At 43.7% G+C, this 20,805-nt stretch overlaps 5 protein-coding genes across 7 annotated transcripts; 2 read left to right on the forward strand and 3 right to left on the reverse strand.

Moving 5' to 3' along the window:
• Positions 1 to 6: 6 nt before the first annotated feature.
• LOC120947921 (transcription elongation regulator 1) lies at positions 7 to 4,010 on the reverse strand. Of its 2 annotated transcripts, none has more exons than XM_049608034.1 (7): positions 3,658 to 4,010; positions 2,994 to 3,576; positions 1,768 to 2,914; positions 1,509 to 1,659; positions 760 to 1,439; positions 517 to 679; positions 7 to 443 (listed from the first exon to the last, which is right to left on the reverse strand). In XM_049608034.1, exons 1-7 carry the CDS (start codon positions 3,883 to 3,885, stop codon positions 150 to 152), a joined length of 3,246 nt encoding a protein of 1,081 aa, XP_049463991.1. In that variant the 5' UTR covers positions 3,886 to 4,010; the 3' UTR covers positions 7 to 149. The 2 variants fall into 2 exon arrangements, with proteins under 2 accessions (XP_049463991.1, XP_049463992.1); XM_049608035.1 differs by lacking the exon at positions 3,658 to 4,010 and having other exon boundaries at positions 2,994 to 3,238; positions 3,388 to 3,501.
• A 260-nt stretch (positions 4,011 to 4,270) lies between these two features.
• LOC120950918 (THO complex subunit 5 homolog) lies at positions 4,271 to 6,932 on the forward strand. The gene is made up of 4 exons (XM_040369334.2): positions 4,271 to 4,532; positions 4,600 to 5,347; positions 5,409 to 6,481; positions 6,555 to 6,932. Exons 1-4 carry the CDS (start codon positions 4,410 to 4,412, stop codon positions 6,792 to 6,794), a joined length of 2,184 nt encoding a protein of 727 aa, XP_040225268.1. The 5' UTR covers positions 4,271 to 4,409; the 3' UTR covers positions 6,795 to 6,932.
• A 683-nt stretch (positions 6,933 to 7,615) lies between these two features.
• On the reverse strand, positions 7,616 to 11,416 carry LOC120948970 (uncharacterized protein C05D11.1-like). The gene is made up of 6 exons (XM_040365872.2): positions 9,971 to 11,416; positions 9,792 to 9,887; positions 9,362 to 9,694; positions 8,591 to 9,264; positions 8,180 to 8,516; positions 7,616 to 8,082 (listed from the first exon to the last, which is right to left on the reverse strand). The coding sequence occupies exons 1-6, from the start codon at positions 11,201 to 11,203 to the stop codon at positions 7,714 to 7,716; spliced, it is 3,042 nt and encodes a 1,013-aa protein (XP_040221806.2). The 5' UTR covers positions 11,204 to 11,416; the 3' UTR covers positions 7,616 to 7,713.
• A 768-nt stretch (positions 11,417 to 12,184) lies between these two features.
• LOC120948972 (oxygen-dependent coproporphyrinogen-III oxidase) lies at positions 12,185 to 13,919 on the forward strand. 2 transcript variants are annotated; one of them, XM_040365875.2, is made up of 4 exons: positions 12,185 to 12,342; positions 12,423 to 12,532; positions 12,602 to 13,610; positions 13,689 to 13,919. In XM_040365875.2, the coding sequence occupies exons 2-4, from the start codon at positions 12,441 to 12,443 to the stop codon at positions 13,779 to 13,781; spliced, it is 1,194 nt and encodes a 397-aa protein (XP_040221809.2). In that variant the 5' UTR covers positions 12,185 to 12,342; positions 12,423 to 12,440; the 3' UTR covers positions 13,782 to 13,919. The 2 variants fall into 2 exon arrangements, with proteins under 2 accessions (XP_040221809.2, XP_049462681.1); XM_049606724.1 differs by having other exon boundaries at positions 12,188 to 12,532.
• Positions 13,920 to 14,590: 671 nt separating this feature from the next.
• Positions 14,591 to 20,741, reverse strand: LOC120948969 (uncharacterized). The gene is made up of 5 exons (XM_040365871.2): positions 20,359 to 20,741; positions 19,359 to 20,260; positions 16,685 to 19,013; positions 16,437 to 16,602; positions 14,591 to 16,365 (listed from the first exon to the last, which is right to left on the reverse strand). Exons 2-5 carry the CDS (start codon positions 20,108 to 20,110, stop codon positions 16,181 to 16,183), a joined length of 3,432 nt encoding a protein of 1,143 aa, XP_040221805.2. The 5' UTR covers positions 20,111 to 20,260; positions 20,359 to 20,741; the 3' UTR covers positions 14,591 to 16,180.
• Between the last annotated feature and the right edge of the window lie 64 nt (positions 20,742 to 20,805).

The raw sequence follows: 20,805 nt of genomic DNA on the forward strand, positions 1-20,805 counted from the left end.
CATTAGTTCAATTAATGCCATTTTAATTGTTTTATCCACACACAATTTGCCCTTTTTTCTAATAGCAGTACATCGAGTCATGTGAAGAAATCTTTATACCATATTCAGGGGACACTTTCCCCTATTTTTACGTCTATCAGATACCGATCCTACTTTCGTCGTAAAGATTCGCTGGCAGTTGGAGGGGGCGGCGGTCCGCGCTTATGCAGTTCCTCTAAGTGAGCTAAAATCATTTGCGTGCGCTCCCCTGCTATATGATGTAGTATCAAATAGCGGCTATCGTTTCGCAAAATGTCTTCTACTTCACGCAAATGATTTGCATTTTCACGGTATAATTCAAAGCTTTTATGAGTAATAAACTTACATTCCTGCAGCAGTTCTCGAAAAGCAAGTTTTGCATTCGCCGTCTTGTCTTTGATGTAGTCTCGAAATTCTCGCTCGCCCTGTTACGATAAAAAAAAAATCACTCACAGAAGTTAGTCCTGGCATATTAAGAGTGGTACAATTAGTTTATACCCGTTCACTGCTGTTGTATTTCAAGTATCGTGGATCATCACGAATACTTTTTTTTATGTCTTTCCAGGAAGAGGTTAGTTCAAGGGAAGGAATTTCATCCAACATTTCGCGGAACTTATCGCGTTTCTTGCGCACCAAGTTAGAAATGTGTTCGTTGAACAGTCTGAAAAGTAAAGAACCAAACGAAGCCAATCATATTATTAACTAACAGTTGAAATCGTCTTATCCGAGAAACGATATTACCTTTCACGATCGTCTCGGTCCAGCATGGAAATTAATTCCCAACGGTGATCTTTTTTCAGCAGCTTTTTTACCTCCTTCCACGTGAGGTCTGCATTGCGCACCAGATCGGCCAACAAAGCGTTAAAATGACGCATAGCTTCATCTCTCTGGTGATGCTGCCGCTCCTTGTCGCGATCACGCAAATGAGTAGCTAATGTACGCTGCACTTCCTTCTCGCGTTCCTTAATACTGGCCTCTGCACGCGCTTTGCGTTCACGCTCTCTTTGTTGTCGCTCAATTTCATCTTCATCCGACGTGTTACAATCCTCGCCTTCGTCCTCGTCATTGTTATTGTTTGCAGTGCCGTCATGGTTGCTAGCACCCTTTGCCGATTGACTTGCCTCCCGATCATTTGAGCGACTGCGGCGATCGCGCGACCGATCTCTTGATTTACGCGAACTGCGCTGTTCGCTGCGGCTGTTACGTTCCTTTAGCTCCTTTTCTCTTTCCTTCTCCTTTGCCTTGCGTTTTTCTTCTTTGAGTGCCTTGATATGGTCCTCAAACAGTTCTTCGCGTTGTGAGTGCTCTGTGATCGCTTTATAACGGCTATCACTTTCCACTTTTTTGCGGATGTCGCTAAACCGTGTGTGACGGTTTATATCGCTTCTTTCACGAAGCATAGTAAGAAAATCTTTTCTTATCTGAAATACAAAATAACCACAACATGTGTAGATAAATAGGGATAGGGGGATAAAGCTCTTTATGTTTACCTGCTCTTTGCGAATTTGTTTTTCCTCCTTTTCGCGCTTCCGAATTTCCACAATATACTCATTAAACAAGCTTTCGCGTTCGCGGATTTTTTCAATTACCTTGAATCGTTCATCTTTGCCATACTTCTGAGCAAATTCGCTAAACGATGACCTAAAACGAATTAAACACGTTTACAATTACGCACGTCCGTATTCCTGTACATTCGGCAACAAACCAAACGCTCCATTGTGGTATCTAACTGCCATTCCAAATACTTACTTTCCATGCAAATGGGCCGCATCCATAAGGGCGCGGAAATCATCGCGCTTTTGGCGCATTTTGTTACGCTTCTCTCGTCGCTCTTCATCTGCTCGGTCTTTCACGTACTTCTCGAAAACCTGTTTACGTTCTTTGGAGGTCAGAAGTAGATAACGTGCATCGTACACAATTTTATGAAGCTCCTTTTCCCAAGTACTAAAAGCAGATACATCCAACTCCCGAAGCATTTCCCGAAACGATTTCATACGGACGTCTAGCGGTATTAATGTTCGCTCGCGAGCTGCTCTTGCTTCAGCCTCCATTGCTATAGCTTCCTTTTCCGGATCAGTGCCAGAACGATTGCTGCCAAGGGAATGCGTTGATTTCATAACTGCTTCCAGATCGGATTTCAGCTTTTTGCTTGGATGTTCACCATCCTCGTCCACGCTAGACTCCGAATCGCTTTGGGCGGACCGTGGCTCGTTTGTATTACCACCGCTGGCAGTTTGTCCACCGTCACTTTCTGCCAATGTTGCAGTAGCTGAGTTTCCTGTGCCTAACACTGTTTGTCCCTTGCTACTTGTCACCCCGTCCAATTCTTTCGGAGCCACCGTACCCAGAAGCTGCTGTGGGGGAACAAGCACCGCCTTATCGACGTCTGCGCGCTCTTTCAGCTCTTCCGGTCTTTCCCATACCGAGGTACGGGTTGAAGGGTTGTAAAAGAAAACTCGTCCATCGCCGGTCCAAACCACGCACCATGGAGTACCGCTGATTGGAGTGCTAGAAATAGGGCGACTTTTATCTTGCGGCTTGTTGGATTTGGCCTTTTCTTCATCTTCTTTGCGTTTCTTCTCTTGCTCTAGCTTTCGCTTTCGTTCTTCTTCCGCTGCAGCCTTTTCATTCTTAGCCATAAATGTAATAGGATCAAACACAACACCGGACGCAGCGACGGGCAACTGCTGAAGCCGCACACCCGATCCAGACACCGGTCCAATAGCTGCAGTTGCAAGAGGAGAAGGAAACTGCTGTATCTTTAGCCCCGTAGCAGGCGGTGCCTGCATGGCAGACATTAGTGGCATCTGGGGTGGTATCGGTGGTGCCAAGAACGGCGGAACCGAAGGAGGTGCTTTGGATTTCTGCTTAGCATTCCACACCGTCAATTTTGCCTCTACAAAGAAAAAAGTCAGATCAATATATAATCACAAATATGATGAAGGTGAACTAGTAAAGAGACAAAAAAAACCCACTTTCCAAGTCACGCAAGGCTTGCGGCTTCTCCCAAACACTTTCTCCCTTTGAGGCGTTGTAGTAGAACATTCGTCCATCGGGTGCAGTATGCTCGCTCCAAACCGTAGCCCTAGCAACGATCGACGGATCAATTTCATTTAGCTTAATTTCGTTCATCGCTTGCTTGGCAGCATCTAAGGGAAGGGTTTGACCAATGGACCAATTTTGTCCACTGCCGACTGCTGGCGGGTTCCATGGTGGAAAACTGGTGAAATTAGGTGGAGGCATTCCAAAGGGAGCCATCCCAAACGAAGGCGGAGGTCCGGTAAAGCGCGTCATCGCGGTATGCAATGGAATAACGGCTGGTATTGTTGCTGAACTAACCGGTATATCGGACGCAGAACTTGCATTTACCTCAATGACCTTTTGTTCAGCAGACTTCGTATGTTGCTGCTGCTGTTGCTGTTTGTTGAGAGCCTCTACTTCTGCCTGTGTCATCACGTTCACATTAGGACCTTCCGGACGGGTCCATGTCGTTTCGCGACTTATGGCATGATAATAGTACGATTTGCCGTCAGCAGTTTTAGTTTCCACCCATAAATCCTACGGTTGAATCGGGATCAGCGATGTTAGAAGAAGTTCGCCAATGATACTGGAGCTAAACTCCGGTAAGACCATACTCACAGTTGCGACCGTATTGGCCAGTTTCGATGGTGCTGAACCGAGAAGACCGGCACCATTTTTGATAGGTGATACTTTATTTTCTTCCAATGTGGAATCTGCAGCCGATGGAGATGTGTGTTGCTCCGATGCAGAAGCCACGACCGAATCACCGTCTATAGTTCCTGCATTACTAACCTCCTCCGTGCTCTCTGCTTCGTTTGGTAATGGTTTATCTACTTCGGTGCTCATGATAACAGCAAAGTAAAGAACTAAATTTGTTCACAATAATAGAATGTTTCCTCGTCTTTTGACTAGACTAGAACATTTTTGCTGCTTGGTATCAACAAATTGACATATCCAACGCTCAACTAAAAAGAGCTTTCGTTTGACAGCTACAGCCTTTTTTACACGTATGTTGCAGAACGACCCAACAAGGAGCGAGGTACTTTCAGTCTGTTTTTTTTTTACTACATATTGCTAGAATATGCATATTTGTTAACATACGTATAGTTACATTCTTTTTATGCCTTATTTTTACCTCATCCATATTAACTCTACATCATCGTTTAAAAACAGTTGTAGATCGTGTAAGTTACCTTCAAAAAATGCCATGAAACGTCACCCAGTTTAGTTTGCCGCATGTCAACATCATCGTCTGCATCAGGTCGTCGCTTGACGCATTCTTTCCAGACGGAACCCGCAGAAAAAGTGTCGCCGCACCGGACTTTTAATAAAGATTCACACATTTTTCGATTCCAATCGCAATCATTAAAATGGTCAGCAAGCCGGAAAGTGCTGATTCCAGCTCCGACAAGAAACGACGCAAAACGAGCAATTCTAACGCGGTGGATAATTCGTCGTCGAATGCTAAAACATTGAAGGAGGATGTTTACATGGTATTTATTTTTTTTTTTACTTTTGGTTAAACGGTAATGGAAGTAACCATACCTTCCCTTTTCACAGAATACAATCGCTTTTGAGGAACAGGAGGCTAGCAAACGCTCACCAATTAAAGATGCGAACTTGTTCCATGCCACCTGTGATGAACTGAGATCAATATTTGCGGACATCGCCAAACTGAAGGCGGACAGCTCGGAGGATGCGAAGCAGAAGATTGCCGAGAAACGAATCGAAGGATCGTTGGCATTTGTGTTGTTGAAAAAGCTGAATCGCCTTGATAAAGTGCGCATTCGGGAAGGCCGCGATGCTCTGCACAAGGAAAAGCTACGTGTCGACAGCAATCGTTTGCAGTTGCAAAATTTACTATACGAAGCAGAACATTTGAAGCGCGAAGTACAGCGTTGTTACATGTTCAAGAGTCAAGATGAAGAAATCGAACTTGTGCCGGTGGAGGAGTTTTACGAGCAAGCTCCAGAATCGGTGTCCCGACCAGAACAAACAAAAGCGGACGAACATGCACGGCGCATCGCCCGACTGGAATGGGAGCTGCAGCAGCGCAAAGAGCTCGATGCTCACCTGAAGGAACTGCTCACTCTAAAGCAAGCCGTTGAAAAGGATATTGTAGGCAAAACGGAGCGCCTGGATTCGTTGGGTCCCCGTCTGCGCGATTTACTAATCGCAACCAGACCACTGCAAGAGGCACTAGAAATGCCCATCGAGAAAGGCTGGAAAACGAGGAAAACAGTTCGACTGCTTCCGCAACCCTTGTATCTGCTCTATGCCAACGTTACTGCATATGGCGAAGCTTGCGGTATGTTTAGATTTTGTGAAAAAGTCTCGTTGGGTGATTATTGAAACTGTTCCCTTTGCAGATCATCTGCTCACGACGTCGATACATGGTGATGAAGAGGAAGCGAAGCAAATAGCTGCATCAGGAAATACGTATGAATCGGAAGCTCACTGTGGTCGCGAATCCGGTAGCAATTCGCACGATCGCGTTGACTCGGACAATGACGAAAACGATCATGACGTAGACCGGGGCATGAAAAAGCGGCATCACCGGGGGCATATGAAAACAAATCTAGCAGAACAACGGCGCGAGAAACTTTTCAAACCACATCCTCTTAGTGTGACGATAAAGATCCGGGCAAAGGATTACTCGTCATCCCTCTCTCCCGATTCACCCGGTCCGGGACTTTCGTTGACGTTTTTCTATCTGCCCAACATGCAGGTGGTAACCATGAACATTGCTTTAGTAGATTTTCATTCTGTAGGGGCAGCAGCAAGTGACGTTCTCTCCACCGACAGCGTGCTGAATGAGCTGTTCTGCGGAGATAGAGGAGAGGAATGTCCCAATCCGAAGATAAAATACCAGCTGCAGGATCTTTCAATAGACATCAATCAACTGGCACGCATGCTAAAGGAAAGGAATCTCGGCAGCCCTTTTCTTTGGGTGCAGAAAATTTGCGGTCTAGAGTACATTTCGACGGCGTACACATGCGTTCGAGGACTTGACGTCGGAAATGACAACCTAGAGACTGGCGATAAATTGCATGAAACCATCCCGTCAATCATCCACTCCGTTAGAGCACGATGGGAGGCACGGTTAAAGCTCTACAAGCAGATCCACGATCTCGAGAGCAAAATGATAGATACATCTGTCAACGATGAACATGGACATCCGATACGCATCTCCAGCACAGTACTGCAGTGGAGTTCCATTTCATTTGAGGATTACGTTTCATCGGGCGTAGCTGGTATGTTCCTGGAGGATTCTATAGCCACTGCTAGTGACCTGTACTTCCGTGCTATAGTCATACGCGGCTCGGCTAAACTTGAAAGCTATATTTGTGTACCATGTCGGTATCCGGATGCATCACCGCTGTGGTCGTTCTCATTACACTGGAATGGCAAGCATACGTCGGTATCGAACAGCTCAGTGAGGGTATGTATTTCTACCCAAGGCTATTGGTGGTGTGAATAGCACTCTAACATATGTTTTGTTTTGCTTCAATTAGGAAATGGAATACTGGTGCAACAGTTTGTCGGCACTGGAACACTCGTGTGACATTCTACCGAAACAATTAAAACGAGCAATGTCCTGCTTGGATATCTACCTGGAAACCGAAGGACCTTACTACGCGCCAGCAGAGTTTACACAGGACAAAAGCTTTCTCAAACCTTTCCGGGGTCGCACAAGAGCACAACCCTTTCGAATTGCACCAAACGGTAGCAGTTCCTTGTTTACTCAAATTTAATATGCATGTACAGATAGAAAGAACTTAAAACATGCTAACCATTTTTTTACAACATCTTTTTAAATATCTATGTGTGAACAGAATTGGAATAGAGCAGAATAAAACAATGCAAAATTTTGCAAATTTGTGAAAAAATAACACGAGTCGTGTTTTTTTTTCGTGTCTTCAAAGTGAAGTGAAATTTCGTTTTATGTTGCAGTGATTAAGCTTATGGGCCAGTTTCGTGGTACATTCGTCAACTCGCACAACTTAACAATATGCCCATCATGGGGTCAAGCCCCGAATGGACCATGACCCCACACGTAGGACTAATTATCCTGCTATGGGTAATCAATAAGTCACTAAAAGCCTAGCTCATTTGTGGTACAAGGCAGGCTTTGAACGAGAACGGTTGTTGTGCCAAAGAAGAAGAAGAATTAACGTGTCCGACTTGAAAGTTGAAGCAATATTCCATTTCACTACGACGATGATTAGTGGGGGAGAAAGTGGCAAAAGAGCAAGACCTCAAAGTCTCTACAAAAATTAGATCAGGGTCAGGAGTGGGGGAGATTGTATGAATAAACCAGGTATATCAAACTGGCGGCCCCTGAGGGTTCTGTATGCGACTCGCGACGCAGCCAAGTTATGATTAATCCAGTCAATTTTTGAAATGGATCTCCTTTATCATCGATATTCGACGTAGATATCATGAGCCGCGAATGGATTTTCAGGGTTAAAAAGTGGCTCGCCGAACAGATGAGTAGTTTGACACATCTGGACTAAACGATCAATTATAGATAGCTATTTTTTCGGATTAAATGATCTTTAACAAAGACTAAAACTTCACACATGGAATAAATGTATTTATTTATTCATTATTATTATTCATGCATAGAGTAAAGTATATTTGCCTGCTTCAGCCATCGCTACGATTATACGATTAAGCAAGAATACTTTCATCAAGGCTAGTTTCTACTTTCATCTGAAAGCCCATATCTTTGAACGAGCTCGCGATATCCGCGGCCTTGTCTGGGTGGCAAACGATAGCAGTGCATGTGTCAGTGAAGGAAAATAGATGCTTCACAAAGCGGTTCCCTACACGCTGTAAATCTTCTTTTGTCACCTTGCCGACTTGACTGACCAGAGATTGATTATAGCCTACCGGTACTCCTTTGAAGCTTGCCAGAATTGACGTATTCACTACTTTTTCAATGCTATTTTCTCGTGCAATTATTTCGAAAATCAACGAGCTTCTAGCTGATTCCAACAGAGTTGCATCCCATTCCGCTCCATCGATGACTTGCTTTTCCTGAAAATGCAAAGATAAATTAATGCATTACTCCGCATCGTTTTTATTTTGATAATTTTAATTTGCATTTTTAAGCTAATCTTGTTGTTGTGCTTACCACAATAGTAACAGCTTCTTTATAGGCTGCAACAACGTTTGAAGCTCTATAAAGCGTGAAGTATAACATTCCTTCGTTTGGTCGTGGTACTATATTATACCCGTAGGCAAACCCTTGTCCTCGGATTTGTCGCCACAGCGGACCTTCCAGTTGAGTGAGGTATTGCAGGAACAAGAGAAGTGGCACCAGATCTGGATCATTGAAATCGGTGATGGCTTGGCAAGTGCGAAACAGAAATGCGCTTTCGACGCTGCCCAATCCCACGATCACACCACTGTATGGCTTAAGTGCATCGTTATTTTTAACCATGTGCTCCCAGTCTGGCAAAGCTGTGAATCTGGAGATAAAAATATGGAGCGAAAGTGTAAGATAACAAGGATATGTGTATACAAGATACCGCATCTTACGGACCTTTTTACCAATTGTTCCGTCTCATTAGATTGTACTAGGCGCTTCCACGGCTCGACCAGATCGATTCCCAATCCTTCCATCGCACTCCAATCGGCAGCCATGTGGATGGCAAGATTTTCCGGTAGCGTAATTACAGATCGCGTTTTGTTAAGATTTTCAATTACCGTATTCACCGATTCTGGCTTCTCCAGCAGCTCCAACAATGATGCAAGGAATTTGGACTGTTTTAACAGCGAGCTTATGCGTACGTTACTATCTTCGCGGTAGCGCATAGCTTTCAGTATGTCTTTAGCAATGGAGTTTCCTTCTCGCTTCACTTGTGCAACTTCGTTAATAAGCTTTGTAGCACACACTTTAATCCGTTCGGCCGTAAATTCGGTTTTGTGCAACAGTTCCGTGATCAGCTCGATGCCAGTTGTATACTTTTCCCGGATCACTTGCATGTAAAGTGTAGCTGTGCTCGAGTACGCACCTACGCTGAAACGATTCAGGGAACTGAACCCAAGATCCGTCAAAGTTTCGACCGTGTTGGACTCGAGAGTAGCCACAACCTCCTCGTACGGGATTAGTTTTTCTCCCCGGCGTATAGGTGATTCAGTGAACAATTCCATCAACAAAACTAAGTATGGCCGTAATTCCACGCTTAGTGGCTCCGTATTCATGGTAATTTTTAGCTGAAAGAAAGAACGAAATTAGGGCACGCATTGGATTGCGATTAGCGCTCATCATTCTGCTATTTGCCCCCCTCAAATTATTATCCCTTCTACTTACATAGCAGAAATTCGTATGCAAATCGTATGCTTCCGCATAAACTGGCAAATCTTCTATCTTCAATCCCGGAGGATTTTTCCCCGTTTTCGACGTATACACCTCGACGGGATAGAATTTAATCCCTTCGGTCGATGGTACAGGTATGGAGGTAATCATCTCGTCTGGAGGAGCTATTTCATTGGTAGCCATCGCGTTGGACAATATGGTTTCCTTTTCTTTCAGTCCGCTTTCGCCGAGCGTTTCCCTTTGTTTTTCCAATCTCTTTTGTTCAACATTCGCCGTGCGTTCGTTTTCTTTGATGCTGGGGACTGCTCGAACTACGACGTGCTTGTTCTGAAAAAAAAAAACACATTAGTATTCTCATTATCAATCTCGTTTGATCGTCCTTCGATTGCGATAATCCGTTGCGTACTATCCATACTACACTTACATTTATAATGTAATCTTTTAACAACGTCAGCCAAAACCTCTCTTCCTTATCCTTTAATGTCTGCAAACATCTGTTAACATTCAGCCGTTTATCGAACTATGGGAGCATAGAAGAAAAAATAATACATCAAGTGCCATTATTCACAACGACCATGTGGATTTGGGATTTCATCTAATTACCTCTGTTTCGTCAGATCCGTAAAGCACGTCTCCGATGACGTGAAATGCAATATCGTCGTGCGGATTGGATTCTAAACTGCTGAGTGCTTCGAGCCTGTAGCGCTCGATCACGTTTCTCATTCGGTGCATATCCAGCTTCTCCTTACCACCCGCAATCGATGCAAGCAGTTCGGAGAGTTTAGGGAATATATGATCCTCTTTGCCGAGCGGTATATTTTCGAACGAAATGTACAGCAATGAAACTGAGTTCTCCACAATGCTGTATCCTACGCGACTAGCGTAAGGATCCTCGACTTCAATGAACTCTCGCTGCACCGGACTAGCTGAGGTATCCGTGAGGTAGCGAAGCAATACCGAACAGGCCGTTAGTGTGTCGTATTCCGTTGTAGCCTTGGGCCCTCGCCAAGCCACGTTCAGCAATCCGCAATCCTCTTCATCGGCCGGATACTCTATTTTCATATTTTTAGACTCCTCCAATGGCTCAACCGGCGTTTGCCACGGGCGTTCGAAGGGTGGGAGGGCTCCTTTCGAGACAATTTTCTCTTCAATTGGTTCAAGAGCTTTGAAGATATCATCTGGCTTTATTTGCCCGGTTATGATGACGTGTAAATTATCCGGACGGTAGAACGCTGCGTGGTAGGCGCGCACCTTTTCATTCGTAGTGCTGGTACGAAGATTGCTCAAGATGCCACCGGTTTCGGCACTGTAGCCGCTATTTGGATAGACAGCCCGCAGCAGCTCCAGATTCACTCTCGATTCGCCCGTATTCTCGCGTCCCTGCATTTCACAGTACACGACGCCACCGTCCTCGCCCTGTCCGGTTATATGGTGCACCTCCGTGACGAAGCCGGAATCGGTTAGCGTAGGATACAGGATGTGGTCCAAGTAGACCGGCAGTAGAGAAAGGAACCCTTCGCTGCCAGCCGTAGTCATTGTATAGCAGGTGTGATCCCTATCGGTCCAAGCATTCGTGCCGGACGCCAAACACCGATTGGCCACCAAATCGAGAATGCCTTTGTACGGATACTTCTCGGAACCGAGGAAAATCAGATGCTCCAAGGTATGCGGCAAGCCATCATCGTCGTGCGCCTCGGTTGCGAGCGTAAAGTAACCGTTCACTACCGGTCCTTCGACTTCACCGACAATCACTGTCAGTCCGGTACGCTCCGACCGATACTTGTGCACCGGAATAACTTCATTCGCCTTGACCGTAATTAAATGCTTGAAGCCCATGCTGGTGGTGTTGGAGGATGTTTAGAACACTTACAAACTCGCTTGATGTAACTATTCAACCAAGAACGCCAAGGAATAGGGTAGCCGGTTTCGGTAAGCCTAGCGACGACAGTAGCAAGCGGACGGCACTAGCAGAATGAACAAGCAATGTGCGTGAGTCACACAGACGTGACATGACAAAAACAAGCAACTGTCAAAAACGCACATTTTTTCCATCCGCCTTTTCTCATTTTATGCAATACACAAAACGCAAGATTCTAAAATGTATGCTTTTGAAATTTCGGCTTTTACCTACCCGCTTGGAAAAGATTTTGATCACAGTATCGTAGATGCAGACGAAACCTCTGTATGCGAAGCCAATTTTGTGTAAGAAAGTTGACGAAACAACAAATGATTATTCAGTGTATTACAGTGTTCTTACAAAGAACAGAACAAAGCTTTATTAAATGATAAATTGCAACTGCAAATGTCTCCCGACTGTCGTCCTACTGCTCCATTAAAACGGATGCTGTGAACGATTACAAACAGAAAAGTATTAGCTCATGGTATGATCCACTGTGTAATAACACCTTCTAGATGTTCCAGAAAGCATGCTCTCACCTATTCGTATGGCTACGCAAAGAGTCACAAAGGCGAACAAATTTTGTTGAACGGCTTGCCGTACTTTGCGTTTCTCCTCCGCGGCATCGGTTGGTGGAAGGCCTTGCATGCGAAACATCTTGAATTTTAGAAGAAATGTTTCTTGTTCCCGCTTTGTCGATAGTCGAAAAGTAGAATTCTACCCAGCTGATAAGTAAGCAGCTTCTTCCAGAGTTTTTTTTTCTATTTCATGCTTCCTTTCAAGGTGTATATAAGAAAGATGGCCCCGTTCAGAAATTGTCTTCTATAATAGCAATGATTTATTAGCTTTGGTGAATTGTTCTCCCGCAGTTTGCTAGCTAGTGAGGTAGGTAAGTAATTATCATAAATATTACATTTATTTCAATAATTTTGGCGCTACGAACCGTCATCTAAATATCCGATAGTTCCACGGACCGTTCAGTGTGACGCGAATACGTGAGCTCATACACGTCCTATCTGTGTGTGTTCGACGAGTTTCTCCGTTTTGAACTTGAATACAGTTTCTGTAAACAGTGTGTGTTAGTAAACCTGGCAATAGTTTCACTAATAACACTGGCCAAAGTGAACATCAGTTGTTAGTGATTAATTTTTTTTGCAGTACGGTACAATATACGACATGATTTTTAAAATTCTTCGCAGTAAAACACGCCTTATCACACGGCACTTGCACAGTGCTAGTTTCATCGGCAAGCCAACATCTGTGATAAGGTAAGCATGAATGATCCGGAGAGAAACCATACCAGACGCAAATACTATATTGATTTATGATTGTTGTAGAATAATTGGAACGACGGTATGCATCGGAGGAGCCACTGCCGCTATAGCATACCACTGCCTGTCCCGGAATGAGGTGCACATGGAAGCCGTGGGGTCAGCAGCTAAATTTGCCAGCCTATCCCGGTATATGGCGGATCCGATAAGCGGCCGCCAGATGTTAGATGCGAATAAAAATGACATGAAATGTCGCATGGAGGAGCTTGTGATGCGGATACAGTACGATTTCTGCCGTTCTCTAGAGGCGGAAGAGAACTTTGGCAAAAAGTTTCTCGTCGATCGGTGGGAGCGAAAGGAGGGTGGTGGCGGAATTACCTGTGTACTGCAGGATGGCGATGTGTTTGAAAAAGCAGGCGTAAACATATCAGTTGTGCACGGAAATCTTCCAAAGGGCGCCATTCAGCAGATGCGTTCTCGCGGCAAACAGTTAGCGGACGGAGAACTCCCCTTCTTTGCGGTGGGCGTAAGCGCAGTAATACATCCGCGCAATCCGTTCGTCCCGACGATACATTTTAACTACCGATACTTCGAAGTTACCGACTCTACAGGACAGAGGCAGTGGTGGTTCGGTGGCGGCACCGACCTCACACCATACTATCTAAACGAGGAAGACGCCAAGCACTTTCACCGCACACTGAAGGAAGCGTGTGATTCGCATGACGCCACGTATTACCCAAAGTTTAAGGAATGGTGCGACAAATACTTCTTCATACCGCACCGGAACGAAAGCCGCGGCGTGGGAGGCATTTTCTTCGATGATTTGGATGGCCCGGATGCGGAGCAAGCGTTCGACTTCGTGTCTTCATGTGCACATTCCGTAATTCCTTCCTATTTGCCGCTGGTGCGTGAGCACAAAAATGATCCCTACGGCGATCGCCATCGTCAATGGCAGCTGTTACGCCGCGGACGATATGTAGAATTTAACCTCATATACGATCGAGGCACAAAGTTCGGCCTTTACACGCCCGGTGCACGATACGAAAGCATTCTAATGTCTCTACCTCTTAATGCGGTAAGTTGAGGGAATTGGGCTTTGCCACGATTTCACTGCAGTACCACTGATTCACTGCCTGCTATTGCTCTTTTTCAGAGATGGGAGTACATGAATATACCTGCCCAAGGAACGGAAGAAGCTCTTATTACCGAGGTGCTCAAAAAACCTAAAAATTGGTTAAATTTGTAACGTTACCGTTCGACGGTAATAAAAAGAAACATACAATTTATGGGATTCATCGATGGATCCGTCGCGGGAATAGGAATGGTTCCCGTTTGAACAGCTTCCATAATGATATGAATAAATATGCTCTACTAGAACAATCAACTAGGATTTTTGGATGCAAAATCGATCACGCTTAAACGGATGAGAAAAAAAAGATGATCGCGGCGAAAAAACGGGAAATGTTAGAAATAAACGTTAGGAGAAATAATGTTAAATACATTTCCTTATGCTGAAAATACCCGCACGAGTATAATACGATGAACTTTCCCTAACGAGCTCAATCCGTTTGTTTCATTGTTTCAACACGTTAAGGTCCATTTAGTGGTCGAATGATGGTGGCTTGTTCAATTTCGAGATTTTTGTTTGAATTGATAATGTTTTATCATCATACAGCGTTCCGTATTACCAAAAATACAATATCCCGTATCTATTACTTTAACATATCAAAAATGCGCTGCGTTCACAGTTGAATTGCATTGTTGTAAAACGTTGCAGATAGAATTAGAATTGCATTGTTGTAAAACGTTCTATACCGTTGGGGAATAGAATTTAGTGTCAATATAATGTTTAATATATATTATACATCGCTACATTTGGAAGGATGTTAAACGAAAAAAAAAATCAAATATCACTTCACACGCTCACTCGATCACACTAAATGGACCACCTTTGCTCGGATTAAACAGTCGTGTTTATTATGAGTCCCGCAGGGTATTATTTCGCAGTTCGTGATTTATCACTTGTTACATATTCATACACATCAGTCAAGGTAATTAATGCACCCCCAGTGCACATCAAAATGTTGTGCATGATAGACGTTATTTTATTTCTTGAACAATCAAACCGAATGTTTTCCAATAACTGGCCCTGCAGTAATATGTTATTTGCATATGCCTGGTAGAGAGGATGGAATACGAACGATGGGTTTTATCATTAGCTAAAATGTCATTGAAACTGTACTTCGATCGACGTAATTTCAATTGGATCATAAATAAAACCTTTTATTTTTTCTTCTGCCAATCTTGATGTTCCGTTTGGATTGTTTACATTTATGCTTTTGCATACTTTCAATGCAAAATATGTGCATATACTGCAAAGTATAGTTTTGTGAAGGACGCCGGAAACTAGTACGATAGAATTGGTTGCAAAATGTAATGTAATGTAAAGGGGGAGCATATTTCATACAGAAGGGAAGTGCACGCATTTTTTTACGTTTTTTTTAATGTGCATGATAAGATATTTTGCTACACTAACGATCATAGATCTTTACATTGAGAACAGTCAACTATCTGTGACGAGCGCCTTAAAATGATCAGCGCAATAAAAAAATCGCTTATTGAGCTCTCAATATCTATATTATTCTCCTTGGCTATTCGAAACACTTTATTCTTTCCATCAATTGTAAAAAATAAAAATATTTTGGAAATAAACTAATCCTTATCCTGGAGTTGCAGCGAATTTCAAACCAAGATGATAGTAACGTTATTTTTAGATAAAGTGATTTTATAGCTGCTTTTGAATCGTTTTTAGATCACCATCGATTGTGAAGATGCGAAGATGGGTACGATGCTACCATTGGCTTCCAATAAGTGTTGTTCAAGATAACACAAAAAGAGTAGTTTCTGTTAGCAAAATTTGCAAATAATTTCCAAGCCCAAACCGCGCGAGAAAGGCTCAACCATCTAGAATAGGAGTAGCAAGGTGTTGTTGAAACCGAAATTCAAATGTTTGTAGCATTTTTCATGTAGAATATAAGTTATCAACAGAACGTTTTCCCTACTAAGTGCATTTATTTTCACACGCATTGATTATAAGTGTAGAAAATGATGACGAAATAATTGTATTATGTTAAATTTCTATTCAACAATTGTCTAATCAGGGTGATTCTGGCAGAACATCAAAAATATATTGCATACTGATACAAGTTTTCCGATATTAAAATTATTCAATTGCAACCCTAGCAGAAGCGAGTTGATCACAATCGTTATTAAAAAAGAAAAATCAGTTGAGGAACACGGCTGGCGGATCCTCAATCATCGTTATGAAGAATCAACGTTCTTTTCTCTCGCTTCGATGCGAATGATGCGAATAGCATTAACCAACTATGAAGCACACACTTGTAAAAAAAAGTAGTAAATCCTAATATACGACGTTCCCAACAATACTAATATTCATGAATTATTGTACGACCAGGATGCCAAACAGCTGGTGTTCCTATGGTGCATCTACTGTGCAATGCAAAAATACGCCCATAAAAAGCCCTTAAAGTCCGTAGAGCAGTACTTATGCTGATTTCAAATCAAGATGCGCGCTGAATAATTATTATTCTATGGTGATCGACTGTAATGTTGTGAATAATTTTTTTAATCCTCTTCGTCGTCATCCTCGTCTTCGGCCTCCGCCAACCAAGTGAGCCATTGATTAACCTGGAACAGTGCCTTGCCCTTGCCTGGATAAATATCGGTGACGTCTTCCTTATACCGCAAGAATGCGTCCTCCTCGATGACACTCAATTCGTACATCTCTTGGAACCAGCGTAAAAGAACACCTTAGAGAGTAAAAAAAAGAATAAATATTAGACATAATTCTACGTCGCCTATAGAGCGATGTAGTTAGTACCTTTTGGATAGCCAATGCTATACCAGTAAACTTGAATTGCATACACAGCAGTCAACTGCAGATCATTATTGCCATTCAGGAAGGCGTTCAGTACTGGACAGTACTTGGTTAAAATTTCCTTCTCCTTTTCGATGCGTTTTTTGTCTTCCTTCAAATTTTCCGATTCCTGGTATGGGCACATAGGAGAAGTATAAAAAATAAGTGTGAAAAAAACTTAGATATTAAATGGTACAATAATTACTACATACCTGATGAATATATTTAAGCAGAACCGTCATAATAGCCACGATAAAACCTGGCTCTGCATAACATGATGATTCGACGTTTTCTTTGATCCATTTGTAGAATTGCTGTGGATTAGCATCCGACAGAATCTGCTTCCACAGTTCCGCTTGCACGCGTAACAATGGGTACAGGAAGTTTAGGTTACGGTCTTCCAGAATTTCAGCCATACGATCCTTGGTACGATCACACTCCGGCAGGCTGGCCATCAAATTAACTTTGCTTTTGTTGAACAGTTCTTGAAGCGGCTGTTTGCCAAGCTGTTTGTGCAAGTGTTGCAAAACGAGCAAAAACAGTGGATAATGTTGACCGTTTTCAGTAAAGTTGGCAACATCGGCGAGCCCGCACAGATTAACCGCAACGGCTCTTGCTAACAGTGACGCAATGATGCTCGTTATCTTGGGAATAGTTTTTTCCTTTTCGTTCATTCCATTGACAATCGATTTGAACGATTCCAGAGCAGCGCTATGAGACAGTTTACTTTCTTTGTTGAGAATCTGCAAAAATTCAATCGTCTTAGCATGGAACGCATCGTTTCGATCAAGCACCTGATTTAGAATTGCAATCATGGCATCACGCATGAATTTTTCCGGAAGCTTTAGTTCACAGAACGCGTTCACCAGCTCTTCCATTAGTGACAGTTTCTTCACTACTGGCTTTTCATCAACTGATGGTTCCGCCGATTCCGGAATTGCAGCGGGAATGGCATCATCTTCTTGTCGTTCTTTCATTTCAGCAGTGTTTTCAGCTTCGGCGAGTGGCTCCTGCTGCTGGTTGTTCAATGTTGTCGCATCATGCTCATCCTTTTGAGTCTCCGAACCAATGTCTGTCTTTTCATCGCCCTTCAAGTCGGCGGCTTCATTCTCATCTTCATCAATTTTCTTTTCCTTCGGCACAGTATCATCTTGTCCAGTTGTTTTGTCGTGTATAATTTGGGCATTTTCAATCAGTTGAACAGGTTCGCTTTCAATCGGTTTAGTTAAGGGTTCTGCTGCTTGCTCTTCCTTTTTATCAACGACCTCCACCAGTACTTCCTTCACCGTTGCATCCTTAGTTTCCATGTCACTTTTTTCTTCGTTTTCTTCTATGCAAGCATTTTTCTTTTGTTCTTCGTCTTCAATTTGCTGTTTTATGTTTTCCAACATTACGTCGCTCACGAAAGTTACAACACGCTTCATGTGATCTTCTTTGCTCATGCCTTTGTCCTTCTTTTTCTTTTCGGTTTTGTCAGTAGAAGCTTGTTTCACGATCTGTTCCTTTTGCGTTAGTTTGCCACCAAGCATGAGTGAGCTGTTATTTGAAGTAACGCCGCTAATTGGGTTCAATAAGCTTTGATTCAATGGATCCATATGCTGACGATTATGAGATGGTGTTTCATAATGATTCATCATACGATCTCCGTTCATTTCACGATTTCCATGATCACCAATCGGTCCTTGCAAATTTTGTTGACCCTGATGGTGATGGTGATGCTGTTGATGCAAATCAGTATAATGTTTATTCAGATGCGCATTTCCATTTTCGTTTCCTCCTAACTGTCGCGGCCCTTGTGAAGTGTGCTGCTGATGACGGTGGTTCATTACATTTGAAGAGATAGTTTGACTGGCAGGCTGTTGAGACCCCCCAGAACTTCTGCCCGTGGTCATCATGTTGACACCGCCGCTATTGTCGCTTTGAGTTCCTGGGCGTGGGACAACAGTGGACGACATCGCACTACCCGCAGGTGCACCAAAGCTTCCACCAGTGCCCGTACTGTTATTGCCAGCGGGGAAGGCACTATTGTTAATTTGGCCTGCATTACGCTGCTCGCTGAGCAGTGTGCGAGTTGTTAGAGGCGATGGAAACTCGCTCAAAGACGGTCCATTGAAGCTGGTCTTTCCACCTCCAATAGTCCCTCCACCAATTGAGGAAGATATGGGCAGTTGGGGCTTGATGTTCATATTAGCTTTAAACAGTAGACTATTTGGGGTTGGACGCATTTGCAGCTCCTCGACAGGATTCTGCGGAGGCGTCATCAAATTGCGCTTGAAGCGGGGGGCCAAGTCTTTATTGCTCATCATGCCCGAGTTTCCACCGTATGACGATGAGTGCGAGCCATTCCCACCATCTCTCATACCGCCGCCTCCACTGCCCTGATGGTGATGGTTGTTGTGTTTGTTGTAACGCATATTGTTGTTGCCATAGTTATTCTGGTTGTTCCGGTTATTATGCATGCGATAGTTACCACCGCCGCCACCACCACCTCCATTATCGCGATGGTCACGATTTCCGTAGCCATTTGACGATTGATTATAGCTATTGAGAGACAATAAAAAAAGCCATAAATTAACACAATGCAGTGAAATTCGAGAAAGAGAGAAGGCAGATTTTCTAAAGGTAAATATACTGGTATCTCTAAAGCCGGAACTAGGTTCGATCCTCAAATGAACCGACTAAAATTCACTCGGTTACATGGTAAAAAATACAAACTATCTTTGTGTGTAGCAGTATATGGCCCTTTTTTCAGTAGGAAGGGCTGGCTTCCGCCCGTAGTTAGTTAGTAGCAAATGACCTAACATATTTTATTTTTTACTTTAATGCCAAACATAATTGACAGTTATAATTGAATGTTAAATTGTTATACAATATACAGCTACATACCTTGATGGAAGCAGCGGAGATGGGCTGGACACACTGAGTAAGTTGAAACCGTCGTTCAGATTATGCAAATTTAACGAAAACTTGCCTATCCAATCGCGTTGCTCACTGCGATCCATATTGCGGTAATCGCGATCTCGATTTCGCAAGTGATTGAGTCCGGGCGGAAGCACATCATCGTCATGATTCAGTTCCTGTATCGGTGCAGGGCCCTCGACCAAAGCCACCTTTCGCGGTGTCCAGTTATTCTTACGCAACTCGATCAGATCGCGCAGCATGAACCGGATGCGCGGTGGAAACATCGATTGCGATTGCGAATACTTTTCCATCCGTTCAAAGTACTGATCCATCAGCTGTTTTCCCAGCTCTGTATCCAAATTCTTTCCGCATGTCCGAATGAGCTGGGCCAAACATTCCATGTCCTCGCAGTTCTTCTCCGTCGATGAGCTAGATTTGTTGGTGAAAAGCGAGCGGAGCATCTTGTGCAGATGAGCTTCGACCAGCATGCCGAGTTTATACAGCTCGCCGATGAACTTAACATTGCCCAATATCTTTTGTTTGGCGACATTTTTCTTTTCCTCCAAATCATCGGTTAGTGTGCTTTCAGAATTGATGATCTTCTCACTGTACTGTACGCGATTCTCGAACTTGTCGCGACAGACGTTCAGCAGAATTTGCAGGAAGGTGCTGGACTTGCTCTTGTCGATGTCGGTTTCTAGCTCTTTTTGTATACGCTTGCACAGCTGTGCGTACATAGACGAGTACTTCGGTTCATCTAAAGCCTTGTCGAAGATCAGCAGTATGACACCATTCAAAATTTTCGACGAGTTCAGATCTAGTTTAAGCAGTTCATCACTAAGTTTCTGGAATTTCTCTGGGGTAAGTTTGTTTAGAATACCACGAACCTGGATGGCGAATCAATGAAAAAAGATATAGAAACCCGTTACCAAAACACGAGCAGCCATAAAATACGTAAGTGGGAAAGGGAGTGGCAAATACTTACTTTTCGAAAAATCGAATCAATTCTGGCCTCTTCGGTGAGCCCATGTTGCGGTCTCAGGGATGGAGGGACCCAGCGTCGGCTAGCGGGGGGGACTGGATTTTCCCTCCCCGTGGCGCGAGACTCTGTCCCCGTTTGCCTCGGGTCTTCCGTCTTGAAGGTTGGCGAAGCACCAGCAGTAGGATATGCACTCCGCAATCCGACAGACGGCGGAACCGCTACCCTTTCAATTTTTCCCGGAATGGTGGAAGAAGAAAATTGACTACTGTTGCTAGGCAGTGGCGGCTGCTGTCCCGTTGCCTGGTGGTATTCTTTGGTGTTGTGGTGCTGAGGCGCTAGAGCTTTCGTTAGGGACCGAATTTTACTCACGTGTAGATGCGCTTCACAGCGCGATCACAACAGAGAGAAAAGTTAGCTTAACGAAATGAGCACACCACCACTACAATCGTT

The sequence above is a fragment of the Anopheles coluzzii genome, chromosome 2 (assembly GCF_943734685.1).
Source record: "Anopheles coluzzii chromosome 2, AcolN3, whole genome shotgun sequence".
Classification (NCBI taxonomy): domain Eukaryota; kingdom Metazoa; phylum Arthropoda; class Insecta; order Diptera; family Culicidae; genus Anopheles; species Anopheles coluzzii.

Coding starts and splice junctions, on each gene's coding strand:
- LOC120948972 (XM_040365875.2), top strand. CDS start 12,441: ATGATTTTTAAAATTCTTCGCAGTAAAACACGCCTTATCACACGGCAC. Junction 12,533..12,601: donor AAGCCAACATCTGTGATAAG/GTAAGCATGAAT, acceptor TGATTGTTGTAG/AATAATTGGAACGACGGTAT. Junction 13,611..13,688: donor TGTCTCTACCTCTTAATGCG/GTAAGTTGAGGG, acceptor GCTCTTTTTCAG/AGATGGGAGTACATGAATAT.
- LOC120948969 (XM_040365871.2), bottom strand. CDS start 20,110: ATGTACGCACAGCTGTGCAAGCGTATACAAAAAGAGCTAGAAACCGAC. Junction 19,014..19,358: donor TCTCCGCTGCTTCCATCAAG/GTATGTAGCTGT, acceptor GTCTCTCAATAG/CTATAATCAATCGTCAAATG. Junction 16,366..16,436: donor TAGCATTGGCTATCCAAAAG/GTACTAACTACA, acceptor TTACTCTCTAAG/GTGTTCTTTTACGCTGGTTC.
- LOC120948970 (XM_040365872.2), bottom strand. CDS start 11,203: ATGGGCTTCAAGCATTTAATTACGGTCAAGGCGAATGAAGTTATTCCG. Junction 9,888..9,970: donor ACGGATCTGACGAAACAGAG/GTAATTAGATGA, acceptor ATGCTCCCATAG/TTCGATAAACGGCTGAATGT. Junction 8,083..8,179: donor AAGAAGCTGTTACTATTGTG/GTAAGCACAACA, acceptor TTGCATTTTCAG/GAAAAGCAAGTCATCGATGG.
- LOC120950918 (XM_040369334.2), top strand. CDS start 4,410: ATGGTCAGCAAGCCGGAAAGTGCTGATTCCAGCTCCGACAAGAAACGA. Junction 4,533..4,599: donor TGAAGGAGGATGTTTACATG/GTATTTATTTTT, acceptor CCCTTTTCACAG/AATACAATCGCTTTTGAGGA. Junction 5,348..5,408: donor TGCATATGGCGAAGCTTGCG/GTATGTTTAGAT, acceptor TTCCCTTTGCAG/ATCATCTGCTCACGACGTCG.
- LOC120947921 (XM_049608034.1), bottom strand. CDS start 3,885: ATGAGCACCGAAGTAGATAAACCATTACCAAACGAAGCAGAGAGCACG. Junction 3,577..3,657: donor TGGCCAATACGGTCGCAACT/GTGAGTATGGTC, acceptor ATTCAACCGTAG/GATTTATGGGTGGAAACTAA. Junction 1,440..1,508: donor AACAAATTCGCAAAGAGCAG/GTAAACATAAAG, acceptor TTTGTATTTCAG/ATAAGAAAAGATTTTCTTAC.